General features: G+C 32.3%; 1 protein-coding gene across 4 annotated transcripts in view; it reads right to left on the bottom strand.

The window, feature by feature from the left end:
• col7a1l (collagen type VII alpha 1-like) overlaps positions 1–15,755 on the bottom strand; it is a 93,071-nt gene that overhangs the window by 39,169 nt on the left and 38,147 nt on the right. For all 4 annotated transcript variants that reach the window (XR_002458152.2, XR_012402022.1, XM_073947120.1 and 1 more), the window contains exons 14-28: positions 14,256–14,414; positions 13,851–13,964; positions 13,606–13,755; positions 9,803–9,940; positions 9,579–9,725; positions 9,364–9,483; positions 7,019–7,165; positions 5,387–5,617; positions 4,348–4,487; positions 4,042–4,165; positions 3,815–3,958; positions 1,032–1,219; positions 879–956; positions 519–536; positions 408–434 (exon numbers count right to left, since the gene is read on the bottom strand). Coding sequence is in view for 2 of the 4 variants with exons in the window: in XM_073947120.1 (XP_073803221.1) it covers positions 408–434; positions 519–536; positions 879–956; positions 1,032–1,219; positions 3,815–3,958; positions 4,042–4,165; positions 4,348–4,487; positions 5,387–5,617; positions 7,019–7,165; positions 9,364–9,483; positions 9,579–9,725; positions 9,803–9,940; positions 13,606–13,755; positions 13,851–13,964; positions 14,256–14,414 (1,925 nt within the window). In the remaining 2 variants the exon portion in view is untranslated. The remainder of the gene's footprint in view (positions 1–407; positions 435–518; positions 537–878; positions 957–1,031; positions 1,220–3,814; positions 3,959–4,041; positions 4,166–4,347; positions 4,488–5,386; positions 5,618–7,018; positions 7,166–9,363; positions 9,484–9,578; positions 9,726–9,802; positions 9,941–13,605; positions 13,756–13,850; positions 13,965–14,255; positions 14,415–15,755) is intronic.

The raw sequence follows: 15,755 nt of genomic DNA, 5'->3' as shown, positions 1-15,755 counted from the left end.
TACATAAACTTTAAACTTATTTAAAGACTAAAAACATTTAAGGCAACAACAATTTACACTCTACACTGTAAAAAAGAGACTTTTACTTAAAGCGAGTAAACCATTGACTTTACAAAAATAATGTGACCAATTGTAACTTGGAAGTTTTACTTAATTTTGTTATTTAATGAACTGTTATTTAATTTAATCTACATAAAAAAAATATTTATTGTGGCAATGATTAAGACAATCAATTTCGCTGTGTAGGGTTAAGGGTTTGATTAAACTTAATTAAAAATATGGATATCACTTTAGTAAACAACCCTAAAAAAGAAAAAAAAAAAGTCCATCTGTGTGAGTTAGTCAAACTGAATTCCAAGATGATCCATTGATATTATAGAAAACCAGAAGGAAATGAAGAAACATACCAGGCCTCCATGACCAAACCCATCGCCCTGCAGCAGAGAAAATACATGCAATCATACCATCAGTTATAATAACACGATCGATATCAACACAGCACCACAACAGCCACTTACCTTTTCTCCTTTCTGACCCTGAGAATGAAAACAAACCAGGAATTAGGTTTCACATGAAACATGACATCAGTATCCTACATTTTGTAAATATATCTAAATATAAAAATAAATTGTGTGCACTAGCATAAAAGTTGAGGTGTATTAATTTCTATGTTGAATAAAACACAAATTAACGATTAAATCAGCTAAATTTATAGCCCCTTTTACAATAATTATGCTTCCAGCCTTAATTTCGCAATACAATTCTGAATACAACATACTGTGAATTTCACAGTTAAATCCTGTAAAGTAATGCTAATGTAATTTACTGTGAAAAAATACAGTAACATCGAGATAACATTTGTCAGAGAAAGCATTTACCTTGCAGTTAAGCGGACAAGGTCCTTCTGGTTTAGCAAGAGCTTCTGGGTCTTCTGTAGGTGTGTCCAGTTGAGCAGACTACACAAAAATATGAACATATTATTAGTGTTGGGTATATTTATAGCTATAATTTCTTTTATCTGCATGGCTCACCTCGTCGTGTTGTTTAAATTCGGACTGCAGGGCTTCGCTGCAAATGCTACCGATGAACTCTCTCTCGATGGATGGGAGGTCGTCAAAATCACTGGCGTAGAAGATGTTCTTGTATGTGGTGGGAGACGCGATTGTCCTCACCTCCTCCATGTCGGCGTGAGCGATGCCGATGACCAACACACTGACCCCTAACAGACAAGTAGCAGAAACTGATGTTTAGCATTCACTTCTGCTTATACTGAAGTCTACGCTGATGGAGTAGTAAGTGTACTTTTTAAAATACATTCATACAATTTTAGTTTACCTCTGTTGTTTGTTGAAACATATAAGTCGGAGAGCCAAAGCATCAGATACATAGAATTATTAGACATCAACTGCTCCAAATTTAGCAGCAGAACACAATTTGCTAACATGTTCTTTCTCTCTGAATAAAGTAATACAATTACATATTCTTGCATTAAGGAAAACAATAAAAAAAAACAAAAAACATGTATTTGGCCAAACAATACTGAAAATATATAAATACAAATATGCAAAGAGTGCAGCAGTAGAAAATAAATAAAAATAAAAATAAATAAAAATAAAAATAAAAATAAATAAAAATAAATAAAAATAAATAAAAATAAAAATAAAAATAAAAATAAATAAATAAATAAATAAATAAATAAATAAATAAATAAATAAATAAATAAATAAATAAACAAACACTCTCCATTTATAACTAAGTCAGGGGCAGGGAAAATAGGTCAGCTAAATACTTGCATACATATACACATTTATTTATTATTTTTACTTTTAAATTGTAAGAGGAAGGGTTGTTAAATAGTGCCAAATTTTTCAGTATTACTGCAAACTGTATATCTAATCTTTTCTATTTGCATAGACAACATCAGATCATGCATCATTTATACAATTTTTTATATATTTTTTCAAGGATATATTAAATTGACATTTTTTTGACAGTAAATTAGCCAAAAGGTCCTTCAAATAAATAGTAGTTCCTAGTATAGACCATTTTGAGGCATGTAAACAAAACTTTTGTTTTCATTTCTATAGCTTCTGAGAATCTAAAAAGAGCCACATATTGATAAATAATCTTATGACGGCTGTTTTAACAAAGTTATGATTGAATTGCCTCTTGTTACAGTAAGGAAATGATTGTGGGCCAATGTTATGACCACATTGGAATGGTCTATAGATGCATGGGTAGGAGGCTTTAATTTTTATGTTTCAGTTTTTATCGTTATAGTTTTGTAGACATTTTGTTATGTTATTTGTTTTTATTTTTATTATAGTTTTTATTTTATTTTAGTTAACAGTTATTTTTAGATTTTTGGATTTCCATGTGCTTTTCGTTCAGTATTAAAATCTTATTTAAATTTGTGATTTTTTTTCACAAATAAACAGATCTTCACTGTAAGAAATAAACGTAGAAAAATATAAATCTTAATCAACAACTACTGAAATAAAAATGCATAAATAATTTAATAAACGTTAAGACTGGATGGCTTTAGAAAGACAGCTTTAAATGACAAAAATAAAAACATAATTTTTTGTATTTATTATTAATATAGAAATGATTATAGATTAATATAGAAGATATTTATTTTAAATGCCAATATTTAAATATATTTAGTCCTAGGGCTGGGCGATAAATCGAAAAGTAATCAAAATTGACATTTTAAAACCTATAATTGATTACTTTTTCCAGGACAATTTTTTCAATTTATTTCCCGACGTGTCACGTGACGATAATTTTTACATTTAAAAGGCTGTGACTGACTTCTACTTCTGCGGCCACTTTGCAGCCACAGCTGATCTTTGGTCAAGTAGAAAGATGGACTCATTCTTGAGCCTTACTTTGCACTACATTGACGATGAATGGAAGATGTGCCAGAGATGCATTTAAATGGCATATAAAACTGGTCAGTGAACTATGAGGGCAAACATTTTTAATAAATAAAAAAATAATCTCAAGATTTTAGGCCAAATCGCTGAGCCCTATCTTGTCCGTATAGCAGGGGTCGGGAGCCTTTTTTTCAGCAAAGTCCATTTCAGACTTTTTTGGCAAATGCATTTTTTTTAAAGACCCACTATATATATATATATATATCTGATATATGTATAGTTTACATTTAACCAAAACCTTAATTTATGTATAATATAAACCTATATAGGTTTAACCTAAACCTTAATTTATGTCCATGCACAATCCAAAAATTAACTATTAAGCAAGTCCATGAATGAAGAAAAGACAATTTATAGAATTTTTTCTTCTCGCCATCCCCACTCATTACTGTTGTTTGAAGTTATGTGTACGAGGTGACCATAGAAATGTTTGCCCTTTATTTGTTGTGGGAATTCAAGTTTATCCATTGGTCAAAACATCCTTTTATTGTAAACTAAGTTTTCATTCATTTTGTTCTAATTATTATTAATTAAATTATTATTTTTTGGTCAAGAAGCTACATGTGTCTCGCAAGCTATAGGTTTGCCTGATAGTATGTTGCAGTAATACTTTTTTAATTGTCTGTAAAAATCTATACTTTTATGATGGTTTTCTCAAAACTTACGGCATCATTTATTAGCCATTGTGTTTTGCTGTGAAAATATTGTACACAAAAATATTGTATAATGTTTCTATTTTATTTTTATCTCAAGAACAATTGAACTCATAAATCATTATTACTGTTATTTTATTTGTGATCAAATAAATCCAGACGTGATGAGACTCTCCCCTTGACTGGTGTGTTTAGTCATATATGAATGTTACTGTCTCTCACCCAAAGCGTGCGCTATCCTGGATGGCGGCTCCACATCATCCTGTGCTCTTCCATCCGTCAACAGCACCAACACATGAGGAGCTTCCTGTCTCATTCCCAAAGACTCCTGAAACATCTCCCTGAGGACATAACTGATCCCACGACCTACACACACACATCCACAATCAGCACATTTCAGACATGATCGCTAACTATTTTGAATGTAACCTCTGAATGTAAGAATTAACCTGTTTTTGTGTTTCCTCCTCCATAGCGGACTTCTCGGAGAGCTCTTAAGACGGAGTTACGGTCTTTATGAGTGTTGAAGTTGAACTCGATCCTGGGTTGATCACTGTAGTGAACTACTGCTATCTAAGGCAAGAGAATAAGACAGTACAGATTTATTATAGTAGCATTTGCTGTACAGTTTACAGTTTGGATTAGCATTAGAAATTAACAAAAGTGAGTGATTGGTGTTATTGAGAAGAAGATTCAAAATGGCCTAAAATAAGTGAAAAAGCATTAATTTGATGTAGCACATTAGCATGTCCTACCTGCGTTCCCTTAGGTCCTATAGAGGGGAAGTAGGTGACCGTTCTGAATAGGAAATCCTTCAGCTTTCCAAAATTATTAGTACCAATGCTCCAGGATTCATCCACCAGAAACACAATATCTGCCTTTACCCTGCCACACACTGAAAGATAAACACAATTCATTCAAACATTCACATAAATAGCAGGTTTTCTTTTGTTTTTTAAAAATTTGAAGTGTTGTTTTTTTATATTTAGTTAATATTTAAATTCACAAAAACATTATTTATTTTTTCTCATGTCTTTCCAAATATGATTAAACCCCTTAAGTTTATATATTAGTTAATATGATAATTGTATTAAAGTTATGTTTATACTATTATTAAATGTTATGATTGACCCTAATATTTATATTAAGTACAATAATATTCAGTAAATGCAATAAAATTTACTAAAATACTTGGCCAAGGTTGTGTTATTTTTCTGTTTAATTATATTCAGTAGAAAAAAATAAAGTTAAAGATAAAAATAATAAAGTTGACCTAACTTGGATAAAAGTGAAATTGATGATTTTAATTTAGGTGTGAACAGTATCTTTAAATGTTAAATAATAAATAATATGGGTTATTTAAAACTCATGGAAAAATCCCAATATTGTAGTGGAGTTCTTATAGGCTTCATATTGTATAAAACCTATGAATAACAATTAATGTGTGTGGAAAATTTCAGCTCAGATGTAAAACTTTACAAGGCATTTAGAAAGCAACAAAACCAGCCTGTTTTATTTTAAGGGGTCACTGAGAGGGTGGATAAAGGTCATGTGTTATATAACAGAAGTTTAGTCATTTTTATATTGGTCAAGTTGAAAATTGAGGGTACTTTTGCACAATATATGAAGATGATTGCATTTTTAAACCTCTATTTAAAACTCATTTTCAGGCCCTTACAACACCAACATCCTGTAAATGAATGTATAAAAATGTATCTGTTTGTTTTTAAAATGGTGTTATGCAAACGCCCCCTGAAAAAAAAAGAGATCAACATCATATTGATTGTGAATGACCTGGTCCAGGTGGAGGTGTTTCAGCAGACAGGATGCTTTGGTCATTGACTGTGGTCATTCTAATCAGTGCTGAAGCCGTTTGGCCGGTGGCAGAGGCTGTAACAGGGGCTTTGACCACTGGGGTACGAGTGTTTCTGGTTGTGGTTTGGAGATGCATGTCATTGCTCTTGGTGTTTGCAGAGACAGGAGCCGGTGTGGAGCTCTGGACAGGAACAAGACGAGGCTCTCCCACTGTAACACAAGCAGAAACAGCACAAACAAACATTTGAGTACACGGTTTAGTACAAAATACCAAAATATTGGGTTACTAAGATTTCATGTATTTGATAGAAATTTCACAAAGGCCTCGTTGACTTGAACAAAAATACAGTGAAAACTTACAAATAGAAATGATTGTTTGCTATTTTGAGGCATATAGAGTACACAGTGCCAATAAAAATCATCATACCCTTTGAAAATCTGCACTTTTATTCACATTACAACCTGGTTTCAAAATACCTCTGGAATACAGTTGTGTTATTTGATTGTAGGCTGTATGACAAATAAAGTAAAATAAAAATATAGATATTTTAAAGGGGTACAATGATTTCCTATAGGCATATAAATATATATATATATATATACCCACGCACACACACACACGCGCGCACACACACACACGCGCACACACACACACACACACACACACACACACACACACACACACACACACACACACACACACACACACACACACACACACACACACACACACACACACATATATATATATATATATACACACACACACACACACACACACACACACACACACACACACACACACACACACACACACACACATGTTTGTTATACATATACATGTTTGTTTATATATATATATATATATATATATATATATATATATATATATATATATATATATACATATATACATATATACATACATATATACATATATATACATATATACATATATATATATATGTATATATATATATATATATATATATATATATATATATATATATATATATATATATATATATATAAACAAACATGTATACAAAGCATAGCATCAAATTAAATGTGATCTTATACACAGAGAACAGTAAGATGTCTACTTATTAAAAATATATAAGCCTATGTGATCATACCAAGATTTATAATATTGTACAATAATAAAAAACTTTCTGATCAATAAGCAAACCTCGTGGTTTGAAGGACAGTTTAAAAGTATTCCTTAGTATAGCCATAAACGCTTTTTAAAATACCATGAAACAATTATTGTTCTAGATATGAATGACAATCTTCTTGGTATGTAATCTGTTGTTACACTGAATTATATGTTCGGGAGTGTCTTCTATAAATCACGTTAAAAATGATGATAATCATAATTATTTTTCAAGAAATAAAGATACTGTACACAAGCTGTCACAATTGTACCTAAAGAGTCCATATTGAAATTTCAAATTAATATTTGAATACCTTAAGAGTGCAATATTATTGCTTTTATAATATTTACATACTATTTATGTACTTTTAAGCCATCAAGATGGAGCCAAGTACATAAGGTGTTCACCAGTTGCTTTATTTTAGAGTGCAGTCTTATAAATTGCAAAACTGCCTTACAGATTCTTTTGGTGATGGTTGTGACCGGACCCTCCACTTCCCCATAAAGTGGCCTGATGGAAAAGATGTAGGTTCTGCCATACTGGAGATCTCGGATCTTATACGAGGTGAAGCCAGAGCTCAGCAGATCAGTGGACACGTCCACCTCTACAGAAAACAACAACAACAAAGACAATCATATCAGGACTGAATAATGGCTCCAATGGTGCCAGCTGAAGAAAACTAAATGTGGGAGAGACTATTGTCTGCACAATGACAAAATAAATGACTCTTCAATATTAGTTTAAAACCCTTAAAGGGCACCATGACTTCAGAATCTGAAAATTTTACTGACAGTCTTATAAGCATCAAAAGCTAAATAATAAAAATCCACCTTTAAAACCCTCATAACCTTCATGTTCGGGCAAAGGACGTCCTCAGTATAAGGCCCTGCTGACGTCATTATAACTGGCATGAATCACAGATCTTTCATGACATTATCTCCGCTGTCTATTCTGTTCTTTTTTTTTATGTCTGCATATCAGACAAAACGCCTTTTGTGAGAGGAACTGTTATTACAGTTCTTATCTGAAATTAGTTTTGCCCCACCATTTAGCAACACTAATTAACAAATAAATGGTCATCCTCTTTGTTCTATACAATCTGAGCAGTATTAGAGTGAAGATCCAGTAAATGTAATATACAGAAAATAGAATTAGTTTTTACTTTGTTATTATTTTCAAACTTAATTCACCTGAATATCCAATGTGCATGTGCCAATGTTAACTGTCGGCTATTAATATTATTGTATTAATAATGTTTATATCTATACTAGAAATACACATTTGGTAGAAACACAGATTTTGAGAACAGAATTTTTAAATGTTGTTATTATTTATTTGATAATTTATCATTATTTTAAAATTGTTATTATTTATTATTTAATATTACTACAAATTTTACATTTGTATTATATTTTGAGAGGTTAAAAAAGTCAAAACTGTGAAAGGTCATGATTATAAGAAATAAAATCATAATTCAGAGTGGAAAAATTGTGAATTGGAAGGTTTGATGCAAGGGCTGAGAGGAAAAAATAGTCACATTTGTAGGTAATACTTTAAAATAGGATCATATTAGTTAATGTTAGTTAATTTATTTACTAACATGAACAAACAACGAACAATATTATTTATTACAGTGTTTATTCATGTTAAGATTATTTAAAAATATATAGTTGTTCATTGTTGGCTCATGTTAACTCATGGCGCATGAACTAATGTTAACAAACATGAATTTGGATGTCGATAGTGCATTAGTAAATGTTGAACTATGATTAATACATGCTGTGCAAGTATTATTCATAATTAGTTCATCTTAACATATAGATGAACTAACATTAACTAATGAAACCTTATTGAAAGTTGTGACCTAATTGGGAAAAATAAACAGGAGAAGGGCATAATTCAGTTGTGAAACGAAGGTAAAACTGCAATAAAATTGAGAAAGGTTACAGTTATACAGGTACAAAAATGGCCATGTGTACTTTATTTCAGCGATAAACATTCTTTGTTATATAAACATAGTTTTCAGAGTGATTTGCATATTACCGTGCTACCATTTTCCCTACATATCTAAATTGACATTATATATATTTACTTATACAGTAGGTGACACTTTAATAGCATTACTGCCATGCCTTGTACCGCCGCCGCTCTAAAGGGGTAAGGGTTTTTTTTAGGTATGACCGCAGTTTGCAACTATGCCGCCAGGGAAAGGATGCGAACGGACAGAAATAGCCTATATAGTAGCTGAAAATACTCTGCTACTTGTAAATAAAGATAAACAATAAAACAAAGCATTATAATTCCTTCATTATTCATTAAAAACTTTTTAACAAGCTTTATTATCATTGTAAACTTGTTAAGTGCAATGAAAATTCATATTGAAAAGTAGATTTAACGAAATGAAAGATAATTAAAATGAAAGTACAAACATAATTACAAATAAATAGGCATGTATAAATAAATAAATAAATAAAACAGAGTTTTAGCCTAAATATAGTATATTTTATTTGTTATTTATGAATTCAAATATAAAAATGAATGCAGTCTATGTGGAATTATGAATGCTAATGATTCCCACCAGATATGTGTCTCCAGGACAGCAGGTATTCCTGCATTATTTGTTATATAAATATAATCATAAACATAGTTTTCAGAGTGATTTGTATATCAATGTGCTACCATTTTAAGTACATATCTAAATTGACATTATATATATATGTATTTATAAGTATATTATTTATATATGACTTAAAAAAAAGTGAATGCAGTCTATGTGTAAATGTGAATGCTAATGTTTCCTACCAGATATGTGTCTCCAGGACAGCAGGTATCCCGAGACTCCAGTCACACTCGTCCAGTTTAATACAGTGCTGTTGTCTGTGGTGTTCAGAGCACTGAATCCAGTCACCTTGGGCAGATCCACTGGAACAAAACACCACACGTATGAATACTCTTATGCAAATACAAAAAAAAATAAAAATAAATAAAAAATAAGCAGCCTGAAATATTAAACTCACGAGTGCGAGCGGTCACCATTACTGGACTTCCCTCTTTGCTTCTGACCATTGCAGAAAGCTGGATCTTGTAGGCAGAACCGGCTGGCAGATCAGTGATGGTGAAGGAAGTGGCAGAAGAAGACACGGCCTCACTCTTCTTCTCTCCACCTGAGTAAAAACGAACAGATGGATGATGGATTGAAGAGTGACTATAATGCAGTGTAATGTGGATGGCCGGTGCCTACCGTGGAAGGGGCTCCAGGTGATTTTGTAGCCAGTGACGCCTGGTGTTTTCTTCCATGCCAGTTTGAAAGAGCTGACGCCAGTGTCCACAACCTTCACCTCGCGAACTGTCTCGATCAGCTCGGAGTCGGTCAAAGAGGCTGGGAAATTGATACGGATAGTGACACAGAGTACAAGGAAATTCATTCAAATATGTGTATAATTTAAGTTTGATTCTTTTTTTATTTAACAAAATTTCAATTTACTATTAAAATAAGTCAAATCTATTCAATTATCCATCATTGCATTTTTGATGACTTTAAGTTTTTTTATACAGTATACACACAGAAAGAGAACAAACATCGGCTCGTACTGTAGACATTCAAAAGACAATATAAAAGAACTCAAAAAAGCCCCCCCTCCCCCACCCGCCCAAATAAAACTAGAGAGGGTATATAACTGAAACTCTAGAGGGGTCACTGGATTGCTCTTGAGATATAGATTTGTCAAATAAATCAAGAAATTGACCCCAAGTGGCCAAATATCATATCTGCAATCCAGTTGTGGAATGAAGGGAGTAAATGTGATTTCCAATTATTAAGCACTAGTCTTTTAGCCACCACCATGCCATGGTTCAAGGGAGAGAAGATGTGTTTTGTAAGAAGCCAAAGATAGCAAGTTCGGCATTTGGTAGAAAAGGTCTGCTATAAGCCTTGGAGTACCAGTCAAATATGACATTATTGTATTTTATAAGATATTAATAAAAGAGCATGAAACACGTATTTTAAAACTTATTTAAATCAAAACATAATCATAAACCTGCCATAAGCAAGACATTTCATACAAAATTTTACACCGATTTAAAATGGTATAAAATCATGCTTAATTATTCTGTTCAGATTTTTTAATGGTCATTTTAAATTATGATGTCATAAAAATTGGATGCAACTTCATTCATAATAGGAATTTTCACACTAAAACATGTTTTAATTCCTTTATATTAGTTTATAATTGAACAAACTATTATTAACTATTCATTCATTCATTCCCCTTATCAATCTGGGATCGACAGCGGACTGAACCACCAATTTATCCAGCATATATTTTATGCAGTGGATGCCTCCTCCAGCTGGAACCCATCACGAAACATCCATACACACTCATTCACCCACATAAACTACGGACAATTTAGCTCACCCAATTCACCTGTACCACATGGGTTGGACTTGTGGGGGAAACCGGAGCATCCGGAAGAAAATCCATGTGAACATGGAAAGAACATGCAAACTCCACACAGAAATGCCAACTAACCCAGCTGAGGATCAAACAGGGCGACCTTCTTGCTGTGAGGTGATCGTGCTACCCACTGCGCCCCCTTGACGCCCATTATTAATTATTATATTTCTTTATTTCCTTACATTCTCCATTCTTTACGTAATGCAATTGCTTAATAAATGCATATCAGTCAAAATGGGTCAAATAAATATTATGTTATTAAACATAGCATATACAGGCAATCTTTATATTTGTGTGTGCATATAATAGCGCCATGATAAATTATTACTATAATTCTTCTGTTAAACCTTGTAAAGCTGTTACAGTATAATTAGTGTAATCTTTATGCATATGGCATTAAACTGCTGTGATTTGAAACAGCATTTTTTATATATGTGTATCAAGTGCAGCTGTTTTTATCTAATGGTGTTGCCTGGAATATGGTGAGACATGCTGCCAGCAGTTAAGCACACACACATACACCGAGCATCAGTAAAAATACTGCTATACAGCTGTGCTCCTAAACATGGGAGCTCAAACACAGGAGCTGTCAATCAATCTCCTGATATCCGACAATCCCACTGGAACAATGGGCGGAAGATCTCCATATCCCCGGACACTGACTGTCTGAAGTGTCTAATTAACTGAGCACAGTTTTCTTCTTATGGCTCTGATAAATGACATGTGCCTGTCCACAGAGCCAAACCAAGCAGACTAAAACGAGTCAAGATTTGTTAGTACAGATCACATAGAGAGAAAGAGAAACAGAGTGGAAGACAGCATTAAAATAAAGTGAATTTTAATTAAGGTAAAAAAACATTTTAAAGGAAAAAAAAAAGATTTAAGTATAAAGACAAAAAGTATTTATAAGTATTTAGACAAAATCATTGTATACAATAACCCATAACAAACAAAAGGTTAGCAAATATACAGCACTTTAAAAGGAATATTCTGCAATCTGACGTTATGATTGAGAATGAAAAAAAAAAAATTTGACATTACTTAGACAAACCGAACAGAACCAAAATAAAAACCACAAAACTGAGAAAAGACCAAACTAAAAAAAAGACAACAGCGCAAAACAAGAAACAAAACAAAAGTGAAGAGTAAGAATCAGGACATAAAAGAGCATAAACCGAACTAAACAAGGCAAAACAAGATGAAAAAGAACAAAAGTGATTCAGTAAATAAAAAAAATAAATAAAAAAAAATCAACTAAAAATTTAATAAAATACTAAATGTCCTGGTTATGTCTGTAACCCATGCTCCCTGAATAGGGAACGGAGACGTGCGTCTGAAACAGAAAATGGGAGTTCGCCAGACGACCAATCACTCTGAAGAGTAAGAAAACGGGCCAATGAATGTCAAATGAATTGGCGGAGCTCAGCTCCACAGCTGTCAGTGATTAATCATTAACAGACTATTTCACCTGATGGCTAGGAAGCAAGCATTAGAATTTTTGCCTGCTAAAGAGCAGTCACAGCTAACAGTTGCTGGGGCAGTGGAGACACACGTCTCCGTTCCCTGTTTGGGGAACATGGGTTACGTACATAACCAGGACGTTGAACATTAAAGGGGAACATATGTCTGGAACAGTCTGTGAGAGACTGTATGGAAAACGCAAAGGCAGCTAAACCTATTATTACGCTTCTGATGTGAAGTTTGCCAAGCATAGCGTGAGCGCACAAGCATCACCAACACCGCAAACCTTCCTATGTCACCATAGCTCTTAAATTAACATTAGATGGGAATATTTAGAAAATTTTACAAAAAATAAAAAATTAATTAATTAAATCAATAAATAAACAAAGACAAAAACAAACAATAACAAAACAATACTTTGAGACTATATCCTCTGTTCAAATGTATACTATCTGAACAGGATTAAATAGAAGTGAACAGAATAGAATTCAATAGTATAGCAAAACAAAACTAAACAAAAAACAGAATGCCACTAAAATACTGTTTGAATTGAATAGAATAAAATAGAACTAAATGCAACTGATTTAAACAAAACAAAAGAGAACAAAAGAGATGAAAACAACAAGGAAAATTATAATAAATACGAAACAGGACTGAAAAGGGCAAAACAACATGAAAAAAACAACAACAAAAATAACAACAAAACAAAAACAAATAAGACAAATTCCTCTGTTTAAATGTGCACTGTCTGAACAGAATGAAATAGAAATGAACAGAAAAGAATTCAACTGTATTGAATAGCAAAACAAATAAACAGAATGGCACTGTAAATCTGTATGATTAGAAGAGATTAAAATAGAACTCAGAACTGGTTTAAACAAAACAAAGCAGAGCAACACTTTAAACTCTTTTGTAAATATAGGTGTTGTTTGAGATATTTTTATTGGAAATAAAAATAGTTTAAAATCTTCTTTTAATGATCAATCTTTCTGAACTCGTACTGAATTCTTAATGTTCTTTGGAAATGAATGCTTGGGTGTCTTGAAGTCCAGAAACAACCCAAACAAACTTCTCTAATACGCTTTAATCAAACTTTAATCAAATTAAACATGTTTTTGATTCACAGTACCTGTCTGCTGTGAGAGGGTGATATCTGGCCCTTCCGTGTTGCTGTAGAGAGCGTGAATGCTGACAGAATAAAGTGTGTTTGGCTGAAGACCAGTGATGCTGTGCTTCAAAACGCTACGGTCCAGATAACGGCTCTGAGGACGAATGAATTCTGCGAGCAAACATACCCAAAATCAAACCAAATAATTCTAATTACATATGCCATATTAGAATTCATTTATGAACCAACGGGTGAAGAGCTTCTACCTGAACTCCAGGTGAGTTTGTATTCGGTGGCTCCTACAATAGGACTCCATTCCACGTGAATGGATGAGCTGGTGTATGAAGTCACTTTAAAATTTGAGACGTATCCGAGAGGAGCTGCAGAGAAGAAATGTGTAAAACTGACTAACAAACATTCTTCTGGACATTCTTCTTTTACAAATAAAACCAATCTTTTGATGCCACTATAGAGTTACTGCATCCCAGCCACCAATAATATAAGAATTTATAAAAAAGGTAAATGAATTTGAGCATCTGAGATAGAAACATTGTGATTGTCAACATCATTACAGCGCACTGTGAGCATATAGTGCTTGATAGAGAGTTTGGACCAGTAAATTTGACGTCAGATTTAATGAGCGAATAGTGAAAATGTGTTTGGTCACTCACAAGTCCTGAATGTAGCAGTGATGCCCGGACCGACCACTGAGCCAAAGAGCACATATAGAGAAAGCACATACTCTGTGTCGTGAACCAGATTCTTCAGAATATATTCAGTAGTGCTGCCATTCAGAGCCAGCTGCCTCGGCCGATCTCTGCCTGTGAACTCTACGCACACACACAAAACACAAGGAGAAATTAATCTTTATTGTATGTGCGTTTGAAATACAGTACATAATAAAAAAATTCAACAAATACAAAAACGTGCATTTATCTAGGCACATTAAGATAAATTTGGGATGTATTTAATATTATTAAGTTTTATTTCTTTACGTTTGGTTTAGAATATACAGTTAAAGTCAGAATTATTAGCCCCCCTGAATTATTAGCCCCATTCTTTATTTCCCCCCGATTTCTGTTTAATGGAGAGATTTTTTCAACACATTTATAATCATAATAGTTTTAATAACTCATCTCTAATAACTGATTTATTTTATCTTTGCCATGATGACAGTAAATAATATTTGACTAGATATTTTTCAAGACACTTCTATACAGCTTAAAGTGACATTTAAAGGCTTAACTAGGTTAATTAGGTTAACTAGGCATGTTGGAGTAATTAGACAAGTTATTGTATAGCAATGGTTTGTTCTGTAGACTATTGAAAAAATTATATCCTAAAGGGGCTATATAATTATGCCAATATTTTTTTTAATGCTATTATTCTATCCGAAATAAAACAAATAAAACTTTTTCCAGAATAAAAAATATTATCAGACATACTATGAAAATGTCCTTGCTCTGTTTAACATCATTTGTGAAATATTTTTAAAAAGAAAAAATAATATAAAGGGGGGCTAATAATTCTGACTTCAACTGTATATTTTTAGCACTTCTAAAATTTACATTTTTTATTGAAAAACAAACAAACCACTGTTGTCAAATGATTTTACTAATCAACCCAACTTTCCTAACTAAGCAAATAATTGCAAATTGCACTTCTAAGTAAATATTGCAAAATCACCATTGAACTATTATGAACTATCATCATGACAAAGACAAAAGTTATTAGTCATTAAAACTATTTTGCTAAAAATGCATTAAAGTTTTCATTTTGGGATGCATTTGAAAAGAATTTTAAATCATTTTTTCTTCATAATCAAAAATATCCAAATTCAAAAATAATTAAGACAAAATGATTTTAAATTCTTTTCAAATACCTCCCAAAATGTCCATTTTAATACATTTTTAACAAAACAGTTTTAATAACTCATTTCGGTAACACGGTTTTAACAAAGCATTAACTAACACTTCTAGCTTAATGAATGACTAATTAGCTGTTTATTAAAAGTTAGAAAGGAAAAGTTGGGTTGAGGGTAGGATTAGGGATGCAGAATAAGATCATACTTTATAACTACTAATGAACAGAAATATATCTAAATAATAGGCAGGTAATAAATCAGTGGTTAATTGCATGAGTTGTGACGTTAACTAAAGTGTTACCCTAAT

Source organism: Danio rerio, chromosome 4, assembly GCF_049306965.1.
Source record: "Danio rerio strain Tuebingen ecotype United States chromosome 4, GRCz12tu, whole genome shotgun sequence".
Lineage (NCBI taxonomy): Eukaryota > Metazoa > Chordata > Actinopteri > Cypriniformes > Danionidae > Danio > Danio rerio.
This window is presented reverse-complemented; position numbering and strand designations above follow the sequence as displayed.